Source organism: Pristiophorus japonicus, chromosome 1, assembly GCF_044704955.1.
Source record: "Pristiophorus japonicus isolate sPriJap1 chromosome 1, sPriJap1.hap1, whole genome shotgun sequence".
Taxonomy (NCBI): domain Eukaryota; kingdom Metazoa; phylum Chordata; class Chondrichthyes; family Pristiophoridae; genus Pristiophorus; species Pristiophorus japonicus.
In genome coordinates this window covers 190,980,253-191,004,878 of record NC_091977.1, presented here as the reverse complement: position 1 = coordinate 191,004,878, position 24,626 = coordinate 190,980,253, and the positions used below count along the sequence as shown (strand labels likewise).

At 44.7% G+C, this 24,626-nt stretch overlaps 1 protein-coding gene across 1 annotated transcript in view; it reads left to right on the top strand.

Moving 5' to 3' along the window:
* rasgrf2b (Ras protein-specific guanine nucleotide-releasing factor 2b) overlaps nucleotides 1–24,626 on the top strand; it is a 404,619-nt gene that overhangs the window by 28,225 nt on the left and 351,768 nt on the right. Inside the window, exon 2 of the mRNA XM_070867471.1 lies at nucleotides 14,636–14,742. Within this exon, the coding sequence (XP_070723572.1) occupies nucleotides 14,636–14,742 (107 nt within the window). The remainder of the gene's footprint in view (nucleotides 1–14,635; nucleotides 14,743–24,626) is intronic.

The following is a 24,626-nucleotide window of genomic DNA, read 5'->3' as shown; positions in this document are numbered from 1 at the left end:
GAACAGCAAACATTTCCTGATGCCTGGAGTCACGCTTAAAAGTAATGTCTATTTATATTACTTTCCATGAGTCACACTGTCACACCTCCTTTGCTTTACTTACTTTTCAGTCCAGTCCACTGAGATGGCACTACTACCCTTCTTCAACTCTATTATCATTCACTAGAAACTTTGAAAGTCCCTCAAACTCTTTTTTCACTCCAACAAAGTTGCAAGTATTTTAGTTTACAACAAAGGCCTGCAATGAGTTTTACTTTGTTTATTCTGCTGAAAATTAATATTTTGCCTCGCAATGTTTCTGCAATATTTTCTCACTGGTATCATCCACCACCATTGCAGCTGGTCTCTCTTCACCCCAATTCAAAACTCACTTGTTTCCCCTGCTAGTCTAACCGGCTGATCCCCGCTCACCTTGATTCACTGAAAGCCCCCAATTAATATTTTAATGCCAGTGGCAACAAATTAATAAATAAATAAACCCAATGTCACTTGAGCTGCTAATCCCGGTTTAAAAACCTTTTTCCACTTCTGGCCTTTCCTGCTTTTGCCTCTTCTTCCCTCCTCTATGCACATAATTTTAATTTTAATTATGTTGCCACCTATGAATGTTGATAATTAATCTTCTAATGCTGTTGCTGATGAGTAACTATACAGGGGTATGTTGCCCAGTGGTTATGGCCTCAATTTTGGCCGAGCCCGTTTTTTGGAGCACTTACTAGAGTTTCACTGCTTATCTACATTGTGAGGTGCGCCGAAAAAAAATGTTGCCACTGTCCGGCGTCTTCACTGCAGTCGCGCAGCGTGGCCAGTTGAGTCGAGGATGGAGCCTGCGTTCTGCGCTGGAAAATGTGCCAGGACGTCTGCACATGTGCAGTGGAGTCTGCTAGTGATGTCCGTGCATGAGCAGTAGCGCTGTGAGTCTGCAACAACAGTCCCAATTGATGTAGGTCGCTCTGTCAGTTTCAGAACGTGGTGATGTTCTTCCTCCCTGTGTTGCTGGGCTCCTTTAGGTAAAATTCTCTGCATTTATTCTGCCTCCTTTGTTGGGCTAGGGGTGGGCAGCAGAACTGATAGAAATCAGCAGCAGGCAGGAGCACTATCAGTTCTCCTGCCCGCCCCTAGCCCTGGCCAAGTGGCCTCCAGGCTGTACTTAAAGAAAACCCATAGGAAACCCTTTGAGCATGGCTCCTCACAGAGTGTGGGACTGCTGAGTTTACCCTATAGTTTTATGACAGGGTATCTTGGTGAATTTGTTTGTGCATTAAGATAAAGGCTGAGGGATGGAATATATTTTTCCTTTATGGAACTGGTTGCATTTACTACAGTCAGATTTAGCAAATGTTTTTTTGCAGTAGCGAGTTTCTATTTTTACGTAGCCTATCAGTCGAGGCTGGCTGAATGTGATTGCAGAACTTAAGTTAATTAGAGGCAAAGTATGGGGCTAGGGGCGGGCAGGAGAACTGATGGTGCTCCTGCCTGCCGATGATTTTTTTCTTCACCTAAACCACCAAGCCTTACAAACTACCAAACCTTGCAAACAAAAAGTACTAAGAATTCAATAAGAAATAAAAAATTGAAGTAGGTCCTACCTTTATATTCAAACTCGGCCTGGGAAGGCAAGGGGTCGGCGGTGCGGGAGGCTACTCGACCTGGGCTAGGGGAAGGACAACGCACCGGGAGGCCACTTGGCCAGGGCTATGGGCGGGCAGGAGAACTGATAGAAAACACCGGCAGACAGGAGCACTATCAGTTCTCCTGCCTGCCCCTAGCCCTGGCCGAGAGGCCACCCGCACCCTTCCCTGGCTGAGTTAGAAGATGAAGATAGGACTTCAATATTTTATTTCTTATTGAATTGTGAGTACTTTTTGTTTGCAAACATTGCTAAGGGTAAGGCTTGGTTGGGTTTAGGTGCAGGTCCACTCCACTTCCCTCCCCTAGCCCAGGCCGAATGGCCTCCGATGTACTTACCTGCGCCGATTTCTTTAACTCTCCGCAAGGATTTTCTCAAGTGGCCACATACTCTGGCCTAAATAGAAATGGAGTAACTATTAGCTGGCCAAAGTTGCCTAAATGGGCAGAATTGGCGTAGGTGGTTGGTAACGCCCCCTTTTGAGAAAAAAAACGAACCTAAAAAAAATGTAACTAAGTGAGTTACATTGGTGCAAATTGATTGGGGAAACTGGGGATTTTTAAGTTACCCCAGAAAAAGCAGGTTACTCCAAAAAAAATGGAGCAACACCTGGCCAAAATTGAGCCCTATATTACTGGATTAGCAACCCAGACGCTGTAAGTTCACAATCTCACCATGGCAAGTTGTGATTTGAATTCAGTGGCCCATAATTTGCCATCAGTGACAAAGCAATGGCAATCGCCGCTGACCACGAAGAAACCTACCCATAGAGATCTCGCAATCTCTGTGACGAGAATTTAGCTTCCTTGGCATGAAATTGATTGCAGTGCTGACAATAGAGGACTCCTAGCACAATGCAGCTGTGATGTTATCAAGCTATCTAAGCAGCCAATCACATTGAAGAATTCTCACAGACAGCAAACCAGGAAATGAAAAGCACTGATTATTTGCACTTTTAAAAAAAGTTACAGAGAGCGAAATAAAGATTGGGACCTACACACGGGGCTAAGGTAGAAGCTGAAATATCATGAACAAACTTTAAAAGAAACATTTTAATTTAAAAAAATAGTAATTTTTATAATAATGGAGAAATTTGACATTCCACAAATATAAAATTAGTTTTTCAGGACCAGAATGGTTACTATAACATCTACTCTAACATTCTTAACATTTAATAGGGTGTTTAACAGGGATATTAGTGTGGAAAAGTTTAAGTTTTCATCAGTATCACTGATTTGCCAGCTATGGGGTGAGGGGGCGGGGGTGTGTGGAGGGGAGGGGGGGTGGGCGGAGTGGGGGGTTAACAGCACAGCCTTTGTCGGAGCAGTGAATGACTGACCGCAACTTTAAGATTTCCGCGATTAGCTGCGCTAAATCTTGAAGTTACGGTCAGTTTCAGAGGGGTAAGGACGGCGACGCAGAGAGTTCATCGTCATTACCCAGGCCAATTCCAGGCCAATAAGTCTAATGATTTGTGGCTGTCCTAAAATAAAATTGGTTCACTAATGTCTTTCAGGGAAGGGAATCGACTACCCCTCCCTGGACTGCACTGTCTGTTCCTCAATTCATTACATTTCTCATTTCAAAATGGATTCACTTTGAATCTCTGTAATTCATATTTAAACTATTTGTATATTCACAATAACTTTTATCATCCAGTATGTGAAATATATTTTTTATATTAAGATAATATTTATTATACTAAATTTATAAACTCTTATTTCCATTCCTGGGAATTATACTCTTCTTCAACCCTCACCCACAACTTAACTCCTTGCCCTACTGTGCTCCACTTCTTTTCTTTCCCATGAGCTGCTTTTCTTCCCACTCTGCATACATCACCCACTAAGTTACTTTTCTACCCCATTGCTCACTTCTTTTCCCATTTATCCTCCTGCTCCCCTTCTCCTCTTCTTCTCCCTTTGGTATTTCTCCTCTTCCCTCCAGCACTTCCCCACTGTATTCCACTTCTGCACTTTTCCTTCCCTCATTATTGCACTTCTTGCCCCTCCTGGCATCTGCCGACAGCATCCTGTTGTTTGTACCCAACTCTCCTCTGCTTCTCGCCAAGGCAACCATGCCACATCCTGTCATCCGCTCTCTTTTCCCACTCCCAATCCTTCACTGCTTCCCACCATCCATTTTCTTCTCCCGGCCTCCTGATTCTGCTCAACATATCATCTCCTCCTTGTACTGCACACATTCTATAAGTGTCCTACTTTCTTCCTATTGTCACACTTTTCCCATTACACTTTGTTAATAACACCCTATTTTTATAAAACAACGTATCCTGCTACTCACCATGCACAATGCTACAGAGGATCTGCTAGTACATGTAAAAAAATATTGTGAGTGCTCACAATACTCTAGATGCCAGACTTTTTGTCAAACATCAACAAATCACACAGGATACGTTGTTTTATAAAAATAGGGTGTTATTAACAAAGTGTAATGGGAAAAGTGTGACAATAGGAAGAAAGTAGGACACTTATAGAATGTGTGCAGTACAAGGAGGAGATGATATATTGAGCAGAATCAGGAGGGGGTGGAGAAGAAAATGGATGGTGGGAAGCAGTGAAGGATTGGGAGTGGGAAAGGAAACAGAGCTTTGAAATGTTATTCAGACCCTGCCATTAAATTGGGCAGGGCGTGTGGGAAGCCCATTCTCCCGGGTTTCTCGACCACTTTCTAGCACTCCGCGCCCCCATACCTGCCCTGCTCCCAACCTGCCTCCAGTTTAAAATTCCGGCCAAAGGGATACTGACAGGTTAAGTGAGTGGACAAGAAGATGGTAGATGGAATATACTGTGGGGAACTGTGAGGCTATTCACTTTGGTAGGTAGAATAGAAAAATAGAATATTTTTTAAATGGTGAGAAAATATTAAATCTTGGTGTTCAGAGGTATTTGGGTGTCCTTGTACATAAACCACAGAAAGTTAACATGCAGGTACAGCAAGCAATTAGGATGGCAAATGCTATGTTGGCCTTTATTGCAATGGGTTGGAGTATAAAAGTAAGGAAGTCTTGATGAAATTGTACAGGGCTTTGGTGAGTCCATATCTGGAATACTGTGCCCAGTTTTGGCTTCCTTATCTAAGGAAGGGTTTACTTGCCATAGAGGTGGTGCAACAAAGGTTCACTAGACTGATTCCTGGAATGGGAGGGTTGTCCTATGTGGAGACATTGAGTAGAATGGGCCTATACTCTCTGTAGTTTAGAAGAATGAGAGGATCCACATGGTAGACTCGTCAAGAAGGTTAAAGCCCATGGGATCCAGGGTAAAGTGGCAAGTTGGATCCAAAATTGGCTTGGAGGTAGGAAGCAAAGGGTAATGGTTGATGAACATTTTTGTGACTGGAAGGATGTTTCCGTGGGGTTCCACAGGGCTCAGTGCTGGGTCCCATGCTTTTAGTGGTATATATCAATGATTTAGATTTGAATATAGGGAGTAGGATTAAGAAGTTTGCAGACGACACTAAAATTGGCTGTGTGGTTGACAATGAAGAAGTCATGGGCTGCAGGAGAATATCAATCTACTTGTCAGGTGGGCAAAGCAGTGGTAAATGGAATTTAATTCAAAGAAGTTTGAGGTAATGCACTTTGGGAGGGATAATAAGGAAAGGGTATACACATTAAGTGGTAGGCCACTTAATAATGTAGATGAACAAAGGGACCTTGGAGTGCTTGTCCACAGATCCCTGAAAGTAGCAGGTCAGGTGGATAAGGTGGTTAAGAAGGCATATGGAATGCTTGTCTTTATTGGCCGAGGCATAGAATATAAGAGCAGGGAGGTTATACTTAAATTGTATAATACTTTGGTTAGGCCACAGCTGGAGTACTGCGTGCAGTTCTGGTCGCTGTATTATAGGAAGGACGTGATTGCATTAGAGAGGGTGCAGAAGAGTTTTACTAGGATGCTACCTGGAATGGAGAATCTTAGTTATGAGGACAGATTGGATAGGCTGAATTTGTTCTCATTGGAGCAGAGGAGGTTGAGAGGAGACCTCATTGAGGTGTACAAAATATTGAGGGACCTGGACATAGTGGATAGTAAGGGCCTATTTCCATTGGTGGAGGGGTCTATTACGAGGGGGCATAGTTTTAAGGTGGGTGGTGGAAGGTTTAGAGGGGATTTGAGGGGGGGGCTTCTTTACGCAGAGGGTTGTGACGATCTGGAACTCGCTGCCTGGAAGAGTGGTGGATGCAGAAACCTTCACCACTTTTAAGAGATGGTTGGATGGGCACTTAAAGTGCCGTAACCTGCAGGGTTATGGACCTAGAGCTGGTAATTGGGATTAGACTGGATGACCTTTTGTTGGCCGATGCAGTATTAATGGTAAGTACTGCAGGGAAGTGAATACAGCCAGGGTGATCTGCTGGAGTAGTTTTGATCACCTGGATGGGTTGGAGAGGAATTTTCCCAGATTTATTTCTCTCTGAACTGGCCTGGGTTTTTATCTGGTTTTTGCCTCTCCCAGGAGATCACCGGTTGGGGTGGAATGTAGAATATTTCAGTATAAGGGGGGTCGCAGTTGTGTGAGGCGGACTGGTTGGGCTGGGTGCTCTTTGTCTTTACATCATTATTCATAGGTTTATATGTAACCTTCAGGGCTGCTGACCAAGGGCCGTGCGGCTCTTTGTCGGCCAGTGTGGACACGATCGGCCGAAATGGCCTCCTTCTGTGCTGTAAATTTCTATGTTTCTATGTTTCTATCTCATTGAAACATGCAAGATTCTGAGAGGGCTTGATACTGTTTCTGCTGAGAGGCTGTTTCCCTTGGCGGGACAGTCTAGAACTAGTGGCATAGGGCTAGATTTTCCATTATTTTTGCATGCATAATGCCCACTTAACGTCCATTTTAACGCTGAAATGATGTGTACTGCCCAGACATCGCCCATTTAGCCACAAAATGGAAATTGACGCCCATTTCTCGGTTACATATCGCCGAGCCTTACTTTCCGCATGTGCGTAATACTGCCCGCCCACTTTTTTTGAGCAGAATCATCAGAATGGGCGATCCCAAAGCCCATAATATTGTCCAGCATTACTTTCGGCACGTAATTAATGCCGAGATTTAATAATACCGCCCGGCCTCTGTTTTTGTCGTAAAGATCACATTTTCCGAAACTAACGCCCAGTATATCGCCCAACCTTACTTTTGGCACCTCGCACATATCTCGCCCACAATATCGCTCGCCGAAAAAGATGCCGGGAAAAAGTGGAACTAACTGGAACTACTCACAGCGGTATGGATGTTATAAATCACATGTCGCATCACTTAAAAAGCTGCTCTGCTTCAACCTTGGGGGAGTTCGGATGTACTCTGGAGGTCTTTGGAGGTGATGTGAACATCTGAACAAACATCTTTATCATACTGTGAACGATTGGAATTGAATAGGTGTCTTAGTGGGGACACTCATTCTTTGTGACCAATCGGTGGAAAACAGACAGCTATTGGAATGGGGCCTGTCCTTTCTCACCCTCTCTTGACCACTTACATGCTGCAGACTCAAGATGGCAGAAGGTATGCTCGACAGCATCATGTGCCCAATGTAAGACATGACAGACTGATGAGGAGTGTTATGTATGGAGAAAGAGTCAGACTGAACACTGTGAGCTCAAAGTAAAGTGTGACTTTAGTCTTTTAGTGCAGGTCTCCAGAGTGCCTCTCCAACCTGTGAGGCCTCCTTAAATATCTGTGCTCCCAAGGGATTATGGGATCCCTTGGGACTCCAGGGGATGAGCCCTCTGGTAGCTGTACAGAGTAAATACAAGTTCACATATATAACAAGGAGGACCAGACATTACACCCCCCTCACTTACAGGGAGAAGCAGTCTTATCTCAACTTGCCCGACACCACCTGCCTTCGGAGACTGCGCTTCCACAAAGAGGTTATCAGGGAGATATGCCAGCTCATCAGGGGAGATCTGCAGCCTGCCAGCACCATCAGGACCGCACAGTCGTGGATGTCAAAGTCAACGAGGCACTGTCGTTCTACGTGTCGGGTTCTTTTCAGGCCTCAGTTGGCGACATGTGCGGTATATCTCAGCATGCCACACATTGCTGCATTAGACAGGTCACTGAAGTTCTGTACACACGCAGGATGAACTTTATCAGCTTCCCTATGACCAGGGAGGTTCAGACTGAGAGGACTTTAGGATTCTACTGAATTGCTAACTTCCCCAAGGTGGGGGAAGCAATAGACGGTACGCACATCGTGATGCGGGCACCTTTTCAGGATGCACAGGTTTTCAGGAATCACAAGGGATTCCACTCCCTGAATGTACAACTCGTTGTCGACCACCAGCAAATTATAATGGCAGTGAATGCTAAATTTCCGGGCAGCATCCATGATGCTCACATCCTGCGTGAGAGCACTATATCTGACTTGTTTAACAATCAGCCACAAGGTCAATGCTGGATGCTTGGTGACAAATGATATGGCCTCGCCACCTGGCTGATGACCCCTCTGCGTGACTCCCACACTGAAGCCGAGAAGCGATACGAGAGCCACAGAGCCACTCGCAATATCGTGGAGAAAACCATTGGAGTGCTTAAGCAGCGCTTTAGATGCCTGGACCACTCAGGAGGCGAACTCCAATACCACCCTGAGCAGGTAGCTCAATTTGTGGTGGTGTGCTCCATGCTGCACAAATTGGCTGTCAGGAGGGGACAAGAATTGCCAGAAGAGTGTGACGGTCCACCTCAGGAGAGAGAGGAAGAGGATGAGGAGACGGACGCTGACCTCGGACCACACAATCAGGCTGAAGCTGAAGCCATGCCCCTGCCTCCTGTAGACCGCAGGAAAGGGCCCATGGTGGCATCATAGCTGCAAGACTCTTATGTCAGGAGCTCATAAATCAGCGCTTTGCCTGAAAGAACATCGGTGATATTTACAAGGCTGACACACTGCTGGGTGTGCAGGTCATACATCAATGGTGGGCATCACGTTGGTGACAGTTAAAGTTTAAGTTGATTGAAATTAAGTGTAATTATACCCTTTGATGTTAAGGATCACCAGTGTGTAATGGTGCAGATATGAGAGTCAATGCACAACAAGGTTATGTTAAATAAAAAACATATTAAACAAACATTTGTCTGAAATCATAAGTATATCTGTAAAAACCAACCCTTCCACCCCCCCCTCGCTTCTCATCCCCACCTCTAACTCCTCCCCTCCTGACTCCAAACCGCCTGGCAGAGGAGTTCCTCAGGTGCTGCTTCATTAGGGGGGTGGGGGATGACAGCCAAACCACTGCTTGGACAGATACGGGAAAGGACGGTCCTGAGGTGGGAACATACTCCGAGCCAGAAGCAAGATATTGCTCCTGGCTCTCACGTGTCATTGGCAATGGGGGTGCGGCACCTTGGGGTGCAGTGCCGCACTCCGGGACCACTGGGAGTCCTCTGCCACCAGTGTTCCTGGCTACCATCCCTTCCATGTTATATATTATTTGTTGGACAAAAACTTGGTATCAACTATGTTCTTGGTGCTTAGTAGGCTTTTTGCTGCTGGTGAATCTCCCTCGTGCCTCCCACAACAGCCAAACAGGTACACAGCACAGCCACACATGCCTTCAGTCCCTCTCTGCTCTTTTTTTCTCTGTCTCCTCTTGCAATGATGACCCCTGACCTCCTGAATCGCGGGAAATGAGCGTTGCCATGCCGTTGCTAAGGACGGCGACACTTTAGGGCAGAAGGTCAGAGAGATTTAATGCTAACACCCATTTCAGATCGCTCGTGGTAACGCCCAATTTTTAAAATGGAGACTAGGGGCTTTGAAAATGGGTGACTAGCTGGCGATCTGAAAACCCATTTTTACCGCCCACGCCGTAAATCCTGCCCATTTTTGGGTGATCTGCACAAATATGTAAAATCTAGACCTTGGTCTCAGGATCAAGGGTTGGCCATTTAAGACTGATATGAGGAGAAATGTCTTCACTCAGAGGGTTGTAAATCTTTGGAATTACCTGCCCTAGAGGACCGTAGATGAGTATATGTAAGGCATAGATCGAGAAATTTTTGTACTCAAGGGATATGGAGATCGGGTGGGAAAGTGGGGTTGAGGTCAAAGATAAGACACAATCTCATTGAATGACAGAACATGCCTGAGGGCCCGTGTGGCCTCCTCCTGCTCCTATTTCTTATGTTCTAATGAACTAATAATTGAACATTATTAAGCACTAAATGCCCATTTTGCTGTGTTATGTACATTGCTTGATTTGAATGATTTTCCAATTAAAATTATTTTAGTTCGTAAACGATTTTGAATTCTTAGAAGCAGACAGTGCAGGGGTTCTAATTAACAATTGAGGAATGGCTTATGTAGCCCTGATATTCAAAGACATGAATCGGAGAATTATAGGCCAGTTGGATTCTGCTGTGATGATGCCCAGATTTGAATATCCTGCTGACATGCACTGTCAAGATTTATACATGAATAATGAATACTTAGGAAAGGTAGTGGAGAGCAACCAGTGCTTATGGAATCATAGCTCAGCAAGGTTCAATGCCTCAGGAGAGACATTTGACGAGGGGGAAATAAATTCAACATTGAAAAAACCATTCATGAGTTAGAAACATCCATAACTTTTAAGTTGTTGATGCTGGCAAGGTTTAAAATAGTCATACTCATTAAAAATTACAGGACACCACACATACAACCCTTATATAACATTATGTATATATATTATTTAGCAAGTGCATGACCTGACACATCTGATTTAATCGGTTCTTGGAAACTGAATGTAGACGAATAGTAATGGAACCAGAATCTTCTTAATACTAGAGCCAGATTAAAGATTCAATCTTATTGTGTGTTTATATAAAATAAAGTTCAATTTAGAGTTTTAAAATTCTATCAAGTAGTAATGCATGTATAAGCTGAATTTTGTTTAAAAAGATGAGAAGCTACTTAAAAATCCTGAAGAGGTATATTTCTCAGCACAAATCTATCTTACATTAAGGTAAAAATGTAATTGTTTAAATTGAAATGTAGATTTTAATTTTGTGATTACAGAAATTCATTTCACAGCATTATATATTGTGTGGAATCACTGATTATACAAAGTTCCTATGAGGTAGTGGCAAATCTGGTGACATTTTATATTTGCTAATGGAAATTGTATGTATAAGTCAGCTAATGTTCTCTGGTATAACTGAGCTATTGAAAATATCCTTTTCTAAATCCCCAAATCCAAGGACTTTCATTGCTAAATCTATGGTGCAATGGTTAAGGTTTTTTCCCCCCCAATTTATTTCCTACCTTTTGCCCCAGCAAAATAAGTAGCCTCATGATGTCCCAGGCACTGCATTGAGCAGCCGGGAAAAATTTCAGCAGCAGAGAAGCTCCCGGCACTACACTCTTCCTGCCCCAGGCTCATGAAAATAACTGTGGTGCTGCTGTGATCTGGATTTATTTTTTTCCTCCTCCTCGTCTTCTTCCCTTCAGTTTTCCTCTGCAGGTAAATAACTTGTGAAGTAAAAGTGCATCAAACTTACTTGGTGTTTTGTAGGACTCTTTTTTGTTATTTCAATTAAATTACGAAGAATTACATAGAATTATATAGCACAGATTTGGTGCAAATGGTCTAATGTGCTGCTTGGTAACAGGTTAACCTGGGAATGTAGATATTCAAGTTAAATTCATGGTAAAGGGGTAGAAATGTATCTTTGGTGGTAGCCAGCGTTCCCGCTAAGCTGCGCGGCTTTTCCGATGTTAAATTCCATGCATGCGCAAAACTGTGAATGGGCCGCGCCTGTTATACGCAGCACACGATATTCAGTTCTGTTGAAGGCAATGGAACGGAATATCGGGCGGGGAGTATAATAGGCGACCAATTTGATACTGCCCGCTTTGTGCTACTGCCCAGGATAAATCTCTATCCCAGTGTCTCTAAGGCTCTTAACTTGAGGCTGGGAATCATTCTCCCTTAACACACGAGTATTTTGTGGTATGATTTTGCAATGTGTAAACAATCTACAGGACTATTTCTTCATGCATTTTACTACACATTTGTGTTTTAATGGATGTTGGTGGGTCCTCAAATGTTCTTAGTGCCCATAGCCCCTCCCTTCCATGATACAGTGAGGTATGGTCCAATGGGTTGTTGCCACCCTCCAGAATCGCATTTAAGTGGTCTTTCTTAACAACGAGGGTTGGAATCATCACAAACTTGGCCTCACTTTGACAGATTTCCCCCCTCGCTAACCCCACCAGCTAGGATCAGTTACCTCGCACAGTCCAGGGTTTGAACCTGGGATCTTCCTAATTGGTATGGCACAGTAGCACAGTGCATGGAGTATTTATCCACTGACCCATCAGGGAAGTTCAGTACAGCTTTGCCTCGAATTAAAGATTAGTAAGCGACAATCACAAGATGAGAAAAGGCTATTTAACAGCAAATTAAAAGCATAGGTCATACTTTCAACATCCTTCAACTTTTTCTTTAAATTATGACATTTCCTAACTGTAAGTTCAACAAGATTGTTAGCAAATTGAAAAAAAAAAGCAATGGGAGCGAAATTGCCCTACATTGGGGCAGTAATCAGCTGGGCCGGGACTTTCTGCGCCTGGCGCAGAAGTCTTGCTCCCACCACTAAATTGGGCTTACCGCCCCACAAATGGAGCGGAGCGGAATCTCATGCGCTCCACTTCCTTTGGGGCAGTTCCCGGGACACTACGAAGACGGTGAGTCAAGTGTTACGTGGAAGGCTCCACGTGGCCACTTCAACACTTCTCCCCTTCGCTTAAAGGGGAGGGCCGTAGCGCACTCTGCAAGGCCTCTGATGGCCTCCACTAGGCCACCAGGGCAGCGTGCAACCAGGCCTGCAGAAACAGAGTGCCGGGCTCCTCAATGGCAGCCTGGACCACACTAGGGCTGCCATCCTGGAGCCGGCCCGAGAGTTGGCTATCCAAAAAAGATGGCAGCACAGGGCACTGGTGCCCTTCCCTTTATGTAGTGGCCTGAGAGCCGATGTTGGCCAGCTTCGCAACCCACAAAACTGGCGTTGACATCCACTTGCGACAGCCTCGTAGCCTGCGGGACAATTTCTCCCGTGGGGCGGTGAAGGATCGCCGTGCGTCCTTCCATGCGGAAAGTCTACTCTGCTCCGTTAGCGCCCCCACCCCCTCCCAGAGGTGCTAACAGGCCTCTTAAGAAAGGGGCTATTTCGCCCCCGTTTATAAGAAATTTTACAACACCCACTATTTAATGTCATACAAGATTATCTTAAGACCAGGACTAACCAGTGACAGGGCTAATTCATGCTGTGCTTATTTCTTGCCTGGATCCACAGAGGTACTTTGGCAGTTTTTGCTCTTAGTTACAGTGGTGGTCTAGCTGGTTTGTACTTCTAATTTCCAATTTTAAAAATAATTCTGTTGAGGGTGGATAGGGTACAAACCATTGATGCGTCAAGATTTTAGAATTTACTTTGACTCAATATTCGAGAACAATAATGATAACACCGTACATTTGTAAATTGCTCCTCACATACAGAGATCAGCTTTATAGGGTGGTTAACAATGAGTGAACACTGAGAAGATGGAGGAAAAGCAAGGAGATGGGCTGAGTGGAAGATAACGCATGTTCAAAGAGATGAGTCTTTAGGAAGTTTCAGCAGCAGAGGAAGTGGTGGTGAGCAATGTTTTGGATGTGAAAGAAAGAAATTGAGCTTGGGATTGGGCAGGATGCGAAGTTTCTGCACCTGTGGACTTAGTCTGAGGTGTCAGCTAGACTGATTCATGGAGTAGGGGCTGGAGCCATATGGCGTTTGCTGGTGCTTAACGGATGGCTTCAGGTTATATTGTGTTTCGGCAGTACTTTAGCTAATAAACAGTGCCAATTTATATAATAGTTATCTTTCATTGAATTCATATTGCAGCTAGTCACTGTTGGTAGATTACAAGTACGTATATCTTCTGTGCTGCAAACTACGCTTTAATTTATATCCAATGTATAAATTGCAGGGTAGATTTTCCAAGGCCTTACCCATTGTGATGTACCTGGACCTCCACGATTGCACTGCCAGCAGGGCAAGTACTTCACCACAGGCCAGGACTCAGGAAATTTACTCCCATAAGTACACCTCAAACCATAGTATCCATTCAATCAAACATTGTGACAGTTGCTATGTTTATGTGGCACAGAGGTCTTTCATCACATAAATAATTATTTAAATTAATTTCCTCTATCTGATACTTCAAACCAAAAAGTTAAACTGGCCTCTGAGGGTCAAACATAAAGGATATCACAAGCAAAGTGGTTTCTCAGTGTGTGCTGTACCCATGATCCCATACTATTTCTTACTTTTATTGTTGTACCTCTGTACTTATACTATTCCTTTACTTTTGACCTTCAAAGACAATTTTTTAAGGTGTTGTTGTGCATTGTGTGAATTGATGAGATTCTGTGTGATATGGAAATTCTTATTAAAGTTTACATAAATAACATATGGCTCAGATGAAAGCATGGTGCTTCCCAGAACAGTCACTGTTAAGGTCCACAGTTACTCAAGAAGAATATGTCATTGATTTATAACAACAGTTCTCACTATAATAGGAGAGCATGTTCATCTGCACCAGACAACAAACTTTTGGGACATGTTTGATCCATCACAGATCAGCCAACTCAATAAGGATAAAGGATCAACCCAAGATTTTCCTAATCTGTTTGGCTCAATTTAATCAAGTGGACAGTACATTTATCAACTAATGCCGTGAGGCAACGTATAGTCACTCCATATACACTTAGCTAGAGCTCCCTTTTATTACAAGGCCCAGCTCTATCATTCAAAACACAACTGGACCTGGATGTTTTGATCATTTGAGTTAGTTTTATTAATTGCCAGACATACTTTTGTTAATGAGTGCTTTAGAATTTTCTTTTGCAGAATTTAGGTGAAATCTGAATGTTATCAAAATACTTATGGCTCTGATGTTTCATGACACCATCAAAAGGTAGAATGATTAATGTTGTAATATTCTGTTTGTTTGTGCAGCACTATTTTACGATAAATTTTGGCCATGAAGGTCATAAGCCGTTGGAGCTCCGTATTGAGGAAGAGGCTGACTGTGAAACGTGGGTGGATGCTATTCAACAGGCCAGGTACTGCCAATTAAATTTTGTATATTTGATTCCATAAACTGCCCTTAGTATGACAATAACTTACAGTTAATGTCATCGCATTAAAAATAAGTCTCCGAGCATTGTAATGAGCAGAGAAAGGAAAAATTTAAGGAGGGAAAGCAGAGAATGGATTAAGAGGTGAATTTTTAGAGGGCTTCTGAAGTCATTTTGGGAGAAAGGTGGGGTCTTTTTTGGAGAAAATATAGAAGGTAGTGACTTAATGATCGGCTTCCAACAGTTAAGTGGAGGGAGTAGGGAACAAGGAGTCACAGGGGCACAATAGTAAGAAGGTTTTGTGACGAAGATCACTCAAAGAGTGGATTGAGATCATGGTTGGATTTGAAGGCAACGACAAAGATCTTGAAGTTACTTGCAGTGACACAGATAACGATTGGAACTTGACAAGGACAGGGATGATTTGTGTGTGGGAGTTTTGTAAGAGAGAAAGCACATGCTGCAGAATTTTGGACTAGCTGAAGGATGTAAAGAGTGGAGACATGGAGGATTTGAGGAGAGGATTTGAGAAGTCAATCCTCAAAATGACAGAACTATGGATAAGGATTTCAGCATTTATGGGGAAAAGTTCGAGGTGTAAATGGATAATGCTCCCTTCCTTTCTAATGTCTTGATGATGTGACTCAATCTAAAAAAATTATTTTAACAGAACTAGGAAAATCACAGAAATGTGTAAAAGTATTATAGCTTCTTAGTGAATCAGAATGAGTATTATTGTGTAGAAGGTGCTCTTTAGTGACTTCGCTTGTCAAAATAAATAAAAGTATTGGCCAGAATTTTCCCCTAAAAAATGGGTGGGGTGGATTTGGATCGTGGGGGCAGCTAAATTGTTACAAGTAGGATTCCCGGCCTGATCCCGCCTACAAACCGCCACTTCCGGTTTCAGCGGAGGGGGACGGGGGTGGGACGGGGGGTTGTGGGGGCAACCAACCTGCTGCCGGGGGGCATTGGATTAACTTAAATATTGTAATGAGACTGGAAGCCACTTTTACCCTGTCCATTTTGTGTTTAACTACCTGGAGACAGGTTTCACACAATTCGTGAAACCTAGCAGTTAAACTGAGGCGGGGACTGCTGCATCCAGGAGCTAAGTGGCTTTATACCTACCTCATTGGTCCAGGATCTTTGCCTAACATACCACCCCACGAGGCATCCGATCACCTACCCAGGCCTCAACACCACCCCCCTCCTTGGTTTGGGATCAGCAGAGGAGTTCCTCTGCCGATCCCAGGCCAACACCCACCATGATGCCTGGCTGAACCCCCCACCCCCACGACCCCTAATTCCCCCCGCGATCCCTGATTCCCCACCGCGATCGCCGACACCCTCCGTGATCCCCGATCCCTCTGTAAGCCAGATCCCCGATCCCCTGCCGATCCTGCAACTCCTCCCCATCATTCCTCTCTCCCCCTCCCGATTGCCAACCCACCCCTCCGCTGACTGCCGACGCCCCCACCCCCGCCGCAGATTGCTGACTCCCCTCCGATTGCCAAAACCCCTCCCCATGATCCCTCTCCTGGACTAACCCCTCGCAACTGAGGCCTACCCACCCGCAGCCAGCCAGCCTCTCAAGCTGGCTGACTGCGGGCGGGTAACCAAGGCCTCACATTCAAATTAGGCACTGCCGGTAAAGTTGGCAGGCCTGTGAGTGCAATATCTGTAGCTCCACACTGTGGACGTCCATGTTACTGCAGCTAGTACTGTTTAATAAAGAGCAGGTCACCTGACCAGCAGGTCAGAAGATTCCGGAACCTGCAACCATCTTACAGGTTGTGTGTTGTGTGCTCTCCGAAGATAGGACATTTGGCGATGAGAATGGATAATACAAAGCTGAAATTTTTGTTGGTGAAGGATTCAGCCAGCCGACAGAGAGACTTTGAGAGCTTCTCTGTTTTTGGAAAAAGCTACAAATCCGAGGTAAATTACAAGCACATTTGGTTAAACTGTCAGAGTCAAATTGGCTGCCCCAATGGGAGTTATAGGGCATATGGGGGCATTTCAACGTGACCGTGAAAGTTTCAGAGCATATGTGAATCGGCTAGAAAGATTTTTCACTGCAAATAATATCATCGAAATCCCCGATAATGAAGACAATAACCAGGCGGTGTTGAAAAAGAGCTATATTTATAACTGAGGCCGGGCCCGAGTTGTATGAAACACTGATAAATTTGCTTGTGCCTGACAAGCCAAAGGATACAACGCTAAAACAGATTCTAACTAAGTTAGAACAACATCACAGCCCTGTTCCGTTAGAAATTGTTGAAAGTTATCGTTTTAGAATACGAAATCAGAAGGCTGAAGAAAATATGCAGCATTAAAAAAGCTGTAATTTCGGAGACTTTCAGAACCGAGCATTGCGAGACCACTTTGTTTGTGGGATGAAAAATGATGCGATCAGAAGAAAGTTATAGATGACGCCTAACTTGACTTTTGATTTAGCCTGTCAGACAACTAGGTCGATGAGCATGACTGACTAATATTCCCAAGAATTTCATACTAATTTCAGTCATCAGGCAACCGAGGTGAATCGCCTGCAGGCTCAAAGTAAAGGCGGTTGGGCCCTAAAGTCTCAGAAACTGGAAATGGGAACAGAGCATTGACGTCCTGCTATTGGTGCCTTGGACAACACATTGCTCAAAGTTGTCCATATGTGAAGGCAGAGTGTTTCGTCTGCAGGAAAACTGGGCATCTTGCGAAGGCATGCCGACTGAAGGGTAAACCAGTTTTCAAAGCTATGAGTAGAAATCCCCAGAAATTACATAGCATGGAAGAATAACAACAGGGTGAGGAGATATTAGAGTTAAACGTCATCAGGAGCATGAGGTTGACAGACGGCGATTCGAAAAGTATCATAATCCACATAGATGTTGCAGGATTCAAGATGCCCATGTAAATCGACAGTGGTGCATCCGTGAGTGTCGTACCAGAGTCACTACACTTCGAGAAATTGCGGGTTTTCCCATTACAGAAAGCCAAGATAGAGCTGCGAGGCTACTCGGGAAAGAACATTCCGGTGGTAGGTTGTATCACCGTACCGGTGAAATACAAGGATCAATTTCAGAGCTTGCCTCTAATAGTAGTGGCACGAGACAAACATAGAAACATAGAAACATAGAAAATAGGTGCAGGAGTAGGCCATTCGGCCCTTCGAGCCTGCGCCACCATTCAATAAGATCATGGCTGATCATTCCCTCAGTAACCCTTTCCTGCTTTCTCTCCATATCCCTTGATCTTTTTAGCCATAAGGGCCATATCTAACTCCCTCTTGAATATATCCAATGAACTGGCATCAACAACTCTCTGCGGCAGGGAATTCCACAGGTTAACAACTCTCTGAGTGAAGAAGTTTCTCCTCATCTCAGTCCTAAATGGCCGACCTCTTTCCCTAAGACTATGTCCCCTGGTTCTGGATTTCCCCAACATCGGGAACATTCTTCCCGCATCTAACCTGTCCAGTCCCGTCAGAATCTTATACGTTTCTATGAGATCCCCTCTCATCCTTCTAAATTCCAGTGAATAAAGGCCCAGTTCATCCAGTCTCTCCTCATATGTCAGTCCAGCCATCCCTGGAATCAGTCTGGTGAATCTTTGCTGCACTCCCTCAATAGCAAGAACGTCCGTCCTCAGATTAGGAGACCAAAACTGAACACAATATTCCAGGTGAGGCCTCACTAAGACCCTGTACAACTGCAGTAAGACTTCCCTGCTCCTATACTCACATTCCCTAGCTATGAAGGCCAACATACCATTTGCCTTCTTCACCGCCTGCTGTACCTGCATGCCCACTTTCAGTGACTGATGAACCATGACATCCAGGTCTCGTTGCACCTCCCCTTTTCCTAATCTGCCACCATTCCGATAATATTCTGCCTTCGTGTTTTTGCCCCCAAAATTAATAACCTCACATTTATCCACATTATACTGCATCTGCCATGCATTTGCCCACTCACCTAACCTGTCCAAGTCACCCTGCAGCCTCTTAGCATCCTCCTCACAGCTTACACCGCCACCCAGTTTAGTGTCATCTGCAAACTTGCAGATATTACACTCAAGTCCTTCATCTAAATCGTTAATGTAGATTGTAAAGAGCTGGGGTCCCAGCACTGAGCCCTGCGGCACTTCACTAGTCACTGCCTGCCATTCTGAAAAGGACCCGTTTATCCCGACTCTCTGCTTCCTGTCTGCCAACCAGTTCTCTATCCATGTCAGTACATTACCCCCAATACCACGTGCTTTGATTTTGCACACCAATCTCTTGTGCGGGAACTTGTCAAAAGCCTTTTGAAGGTCCAAATACATCACATCCACTGGTTCTCCCTTGTCCACTCTGCTCGTTACATCCTCAAAAAATTCCAGAAGATTCGTCAAGCATGATTTCCCTTTCACAAATCCATGCTGACTTGGTCCGATCCTGTCACTGCTTTCCAAATGCGCTGCTATTTCATCCTTAATGATTGATTCCAACATTTTCCCCACTACTGATGTCAAGCTAACCGGTCTATAATTACCCGTTTTCTCTCTCCCTCCTTTTTTAAAAAGTGGTGTTACATTAGCTACCCTCCAGTCCATAGGGAACTGATCCAAAGTCGATAGACTGTTTGAAAATGATCACCAATGCATCCACTATTTCTAGGGCCACTTCCTTAAGTACTCTGGGATGCAGACGATCAGGCCCCGGGGATTTATCAGCCTTCAATCCCATCAATTTCCCTAACACAATTTCCCGCCTAATAAGGATATGCTTCAGTTCCTCCTTCTCACTAGACCCACTGTCCCCTAGTACATTCAGAAGGTTATTTGTGTCTTCCTTCGTGAAGACAGAACCGAAGCATTTGTTCAATTGGTCTGCCATTTCCTTGTTCTCCATTATAGATTCAACTGAATCCAACTGCAAGGGACCTACATTTGTCTTCACTTATCTTTTTCTCTTCACATATTTATAGACGCTATTGCAGTGAGTTTTTATGTTCCCTGCAAGCTTCCTCTCGTACTCTATTTTCCTCCTCTTAATTAAACCCTTAGTCCTCCTCTGTTGAATTCTAAATTTCTCCCAGTCCTCAGGTTTGTTGCTTTTTCTAGCCAATTTATATGCCTCTTCCTTGGATTTAACACTATCCTTAATTTTCCTTGTTAGCCACGGTTGAGTCACCTTCCCCATTTTATTTTTACTCCAGACAGGGATGTACAATTGCTGAAGTTCATCCATGTGATCTTTAAATGTTTGCCATTGCTTATCCACCGTCAAACCTTTAAGTATTATTTGCCAGTCTATTCTAGCCAATTCACGCCTCATACCGTCGAAGTTACCTTTCCTTAAGTTCAGGACCCTAGTTTCTGAATTAACTGTGTCACTCTCCATCTTAATAAAGAATTCTACCATATTATGGTCACTCTTCCGCAAGGGGCCTCGCACAACAAGATTGCTAATTAGTCCTTTCTCATTACACATCACCTAGTCTAGGATGGCCAGCTCTCTTGTTGGTTCCTCGACATATTGGTCTCGAAAACCATCCCTAATACCCTCCAGGATGCCCTCCTCAACTGCATTGCTACCAGTTTGGTTAGCCCAATCTATATGTAGATTAAAGTTGCCCATGATAACTGCTGTACCTTTATTGCACACATCCCTTATTTTTTGTTTGATGCTGTCCCCAACCTCACTACTACTGTTGGTCTGTACACAACTCCCACTAGCCCTTTGGTATTCTGCAGCTCCACCCATACCAATTCCACATCATCCAGGCTAATGTCCCTCCTTACTATTGCATTAATTTCCTCTTTAACCAGCAACGCCACCCCACCTCCTTTTTCTCTCTGTCTATCCTTCCTACTTGTTGAATACCCCTGGATGTTGAGTTCCCAGCCTTGGTTACCCTGGCGCCATGTCTCCGTGATGCCAATTACATCATATCCGTTAACTGCTATATGCGCAGTTAATTTGTCCACCTTATTCTGAATACTCCTCGCATTGAGGCACAGAGCCTTCAGGCTTGTCTTTTTAACACACTTTGCCCCTTTAGAATTTTGCTGTAATATGGCCCTTTTTGTTTTTTGCCTTGGGTTTCTCTGCCCTCCACTTTTACTATTCTCCTTTCTATCTTTTGCTTCTGCCCCCATTTTATTTCCCTCTGTCTCCCTGCATAGGTTCCCATCACCCTGCCATGTTAGTTTAACTCCTCCCCAACAGCACTAGCAAACACTCCCCCGAGGACATTGGTTCCGGTCCTGCCCAGATGTAGACCGTCCGGTTTGTACTGGTCCCACCTTCCCCAGAACCGGTTCCAATGTCCCAGGAATTTGAACCCCTCCCTCTTGAACCACTCCTCAAGCCACGTATTCATCTGAGCTATCCTGCGATTCCTACTCTGACTAGCACGTGGCACTGGTAGCAATCCTGAGATTACTACTTTTGAGGTCCTATTTTTTAATTTAGCTCCTAGCTCCCTAAATTTGTCTTGTAGGACCTCATCCCGTTTTTTACCTATGTTGTTGGTACTTATATGCACGATGACAACTGGCTGTTCACCCTCCCTTTTCAGAATGTCCTGCACCTGCTCTGAGACATCCTTGACCCTTGCACCAGGGAGGCAACATACCATCCTGGAGTCTCGGTTGCGGACGCAGAAACACCTATCTATTCCCCTTCCAATCGAATCCCCTATCACTATTGCTCTCCCACTCTTTTTCCTGCCCTCCTGTGCAGTAGAGCCATCCATGGTGCCGTGAACTTGGCTGCTGTTGCCCTCCCCTGATGAGTCATCCCCTTCAACAGTACCCAAAGCAGTGTATCTGTTTTGCAGGGGGATGACCTGCACTACCTTCCTTCCACTGCTCTTCCTGTTGGTCACCCATCCCCTATCTGGCTGTGTAACCTTTACCTGCGGTAAGGCCAACTCGCTAAATGTGCTACTCACGTCATTCTCAGCATCATGGATGCTCCAGAGTGAATCCACCCTCAGCTCCAGTGCCGCAAAGCGGTCCGTCAGGAGCTGGCGGCAGATACACTTCCCGCACACGTAGTCGTCAGGGACACCGGAGGCATCCCTGACTTCCCACATAGTACATGGGGAGGATAACACGTGTCCAAGCTCTCCTGCCATGACTTAACCCTTAGATTAACTTAATTTGGCAACAACAATGCTAAATGTTACTTACTGACATAGAAAAGAAAAAGAAAAACTACTTACCAATCACCAGCCAATCACTTACCCCCTTGGCTGTGACGTCACCTTTCGATTTCTTTCTACTTTTTTGCCTCTCTGCTGTAGCTGCACCGGCTGGTCGCCTCGATCTCCCTGCTCCGCCTCCGACAACGCTCGAACTCCCGAGCCTTTCCTCGATGCTCGGCCTTTTGTAGGCCGCCTCGATCTCCCCACTCCGCCTCCGACGACGCTCGAACTCCCGAGCCTTTCCTCGATGCTCAGCCTTTTGTAGGCCGCCTCGATCTCCCCACTCCGCCTCCGACGACGCTCGAACTCCCGAGCCTCTCCTCGATGCTCGGCCTTTTGTAGGCCGCCTCAATCTCCCTGCTCCACCTCACGCCGACTCATGAACTCCAGAGCCTCTCCGCGCTGCTGGGCCTTTTGTAGGCAGCCTCGATTTCTCCACTCCACCTCCGCCGACTCATGAACTCCAGAGCCTCTCCGCGATGCTGGGCCTTTTGTAGGCAGCCTCGATCTCTCCACTCCACCTCCGCCGACTCATGAACTCCCGAGCCTCTCCACGATGCTGGGCCTTTTGTAGGCCGCCTCGATCTCCCTGCTCCGCCTCACGCCGACTCATGAACTCCCGACCCTCTCTTCGATGCTGGGCCTTAAGTAGGCCGCCTCGATTTCCCCGCTCCGCCTCACGCCGACAACGAACTCCCGACCCTTTCCTCGATGCTGGGCCTTTTGTAGGCCGCCTCGATCTCCCTGCTCCACCTCCGCTGACTCACGAACAAGTCTGCCTTACTCAGAAGAAATTGGTTGGGATCACTGAAGCTGGATTGGAGTGAGATTTTTTGTGTTGAAATGAGATTTGCGTCAAAGGATGATGTCATCAAGAATTATCCGAAGGTGTTCTGTGAAACGGGCAGTCCGATCCAAGGCTTCAAAGCGAGTGTCAGGGTACAGAAGGACGCTGGATCAGTTTACTACAAGCCATATTCCATACCATATGCACTCAAGAAGAAAGTTGAGCAAGAACTCAAAAGACTAGAGACTGAGAACATTTTTTCTAAGATAGATCGATGTAATTGGGCTACACCCATTGTTATTGTACCTAAGTCCGATGGTAAGGTAAGATTGTGTGGTGATTATAAAGTAACCGTAAACCAGGTTCTAGAGGGTAATGTCCCCAATACATTGCCAAATATAGAAGATTTGTTCACAACATTGACAGGTGGTCATATTTTCTCAAAATTGGATCTTACGAATGCCTACTTACAGCTTGAACTAGATGAGGAGTCCAAGTCATGCTTGACTATAAATATCCATCTAGACCTATATCAATTTAATAGACTATCATTTGGAGTGTCTTCTGCCCCTGCCATATTCCAAGGGGTGATGAACCAGATTTTGCAAGGTATTTAGATGACATACTAATTTCAGCACCAAATAGGCAAAGTCATAATAACATATTGAATTAAGTCCTCAAATGGCTAGAGAAGCACAGAGTGCGAGAGTCTGCTCGTAAGCGTGAGTTATTTCAAAACTCAGTGGAGCACTTAGGGTACAGAGTAGACAAAGATGGTTGACATCCAATCAAGAAAAAACTGGATACAATCAGAAATGCACCCACTCCCAAGAATGTCACTGAACTTCGATCATTTTTGGGTCTTTTGAACTATTATGGGAAGTTCCTACCAAATTTGGCTACAGTTTTGCATCCACTGAATGAACGATTGAAAAAACAGGTCCATTGGAAGTGGTCAAAAAAATGCGATACAGCATTCAAAGAGTGCAAAAGCTACTTGGTAGAGAGCAGTATGTTATTTCACTTTGACGTATCTCAGGAGATCAAGCTAGCATGTGATGCATCTCCGTATGGAGTTGGGGCAGTAATCCCTCATGTATTACGTAGTGTGGAGGAGAGACCAATTGCTTTTGCTTCACGTACTTTCAGTGCCAGTGAGCGTAATTATGCGCAAATTGAAAGGGAAGCTTTGACATTAGTTTTTGGGGTCAAGAAGTTCCAAAAATACTTGTATGGTCGTAAGTTTACTCTCGTTACGGAACACAAGCCCCTGACAGCAATCCTCCACCCAAAGTCCCCAGTTCCAACATTAGCTGCAGCCCGAATGCAGAGATGGGCTTTGATTTTGTCAGCATATACATATGATATTGAATACAGACGATCAGCTGATCACAGTAATGCTGATGCTATGTCTAGATTGCCTTTCCCATCACAAGTTACACCCAATAGGGAAGAGATGTTCTATTTTTCATACATTGATGAACTGCCAGTCACAGCTAAAGAGATTGGGAGAGCAACCAAATGTGACCCAGTTATGTCAAAGGTGTATGATTATATTGTAAATGGCTGACCAAACCAGGTAAAGATATTCATCCATTCTTCATTCGTAGGAATGAATTATCAGTCGATAGAGATTGTATCATGTGGGGTGTAAGAGTGGTTACACTAAATAAATTCAGGTCCAAATTATTAGGAGACCTCCATGACCAGCACCTGGGAATGTGCTTGACCAAGAGTTTTGCACGCAGTTACTTATGGTGGCCAGGCCTTGATAAAGATATAGAGTACATCGTGAGTCAGTGTACAACATGTCAATTGGTAAGCAAGCAACCACCACCAGTACCATTACAGCCATGGAAATGGCCTCCAAGGGTGCGGCAAAGGCTACATAT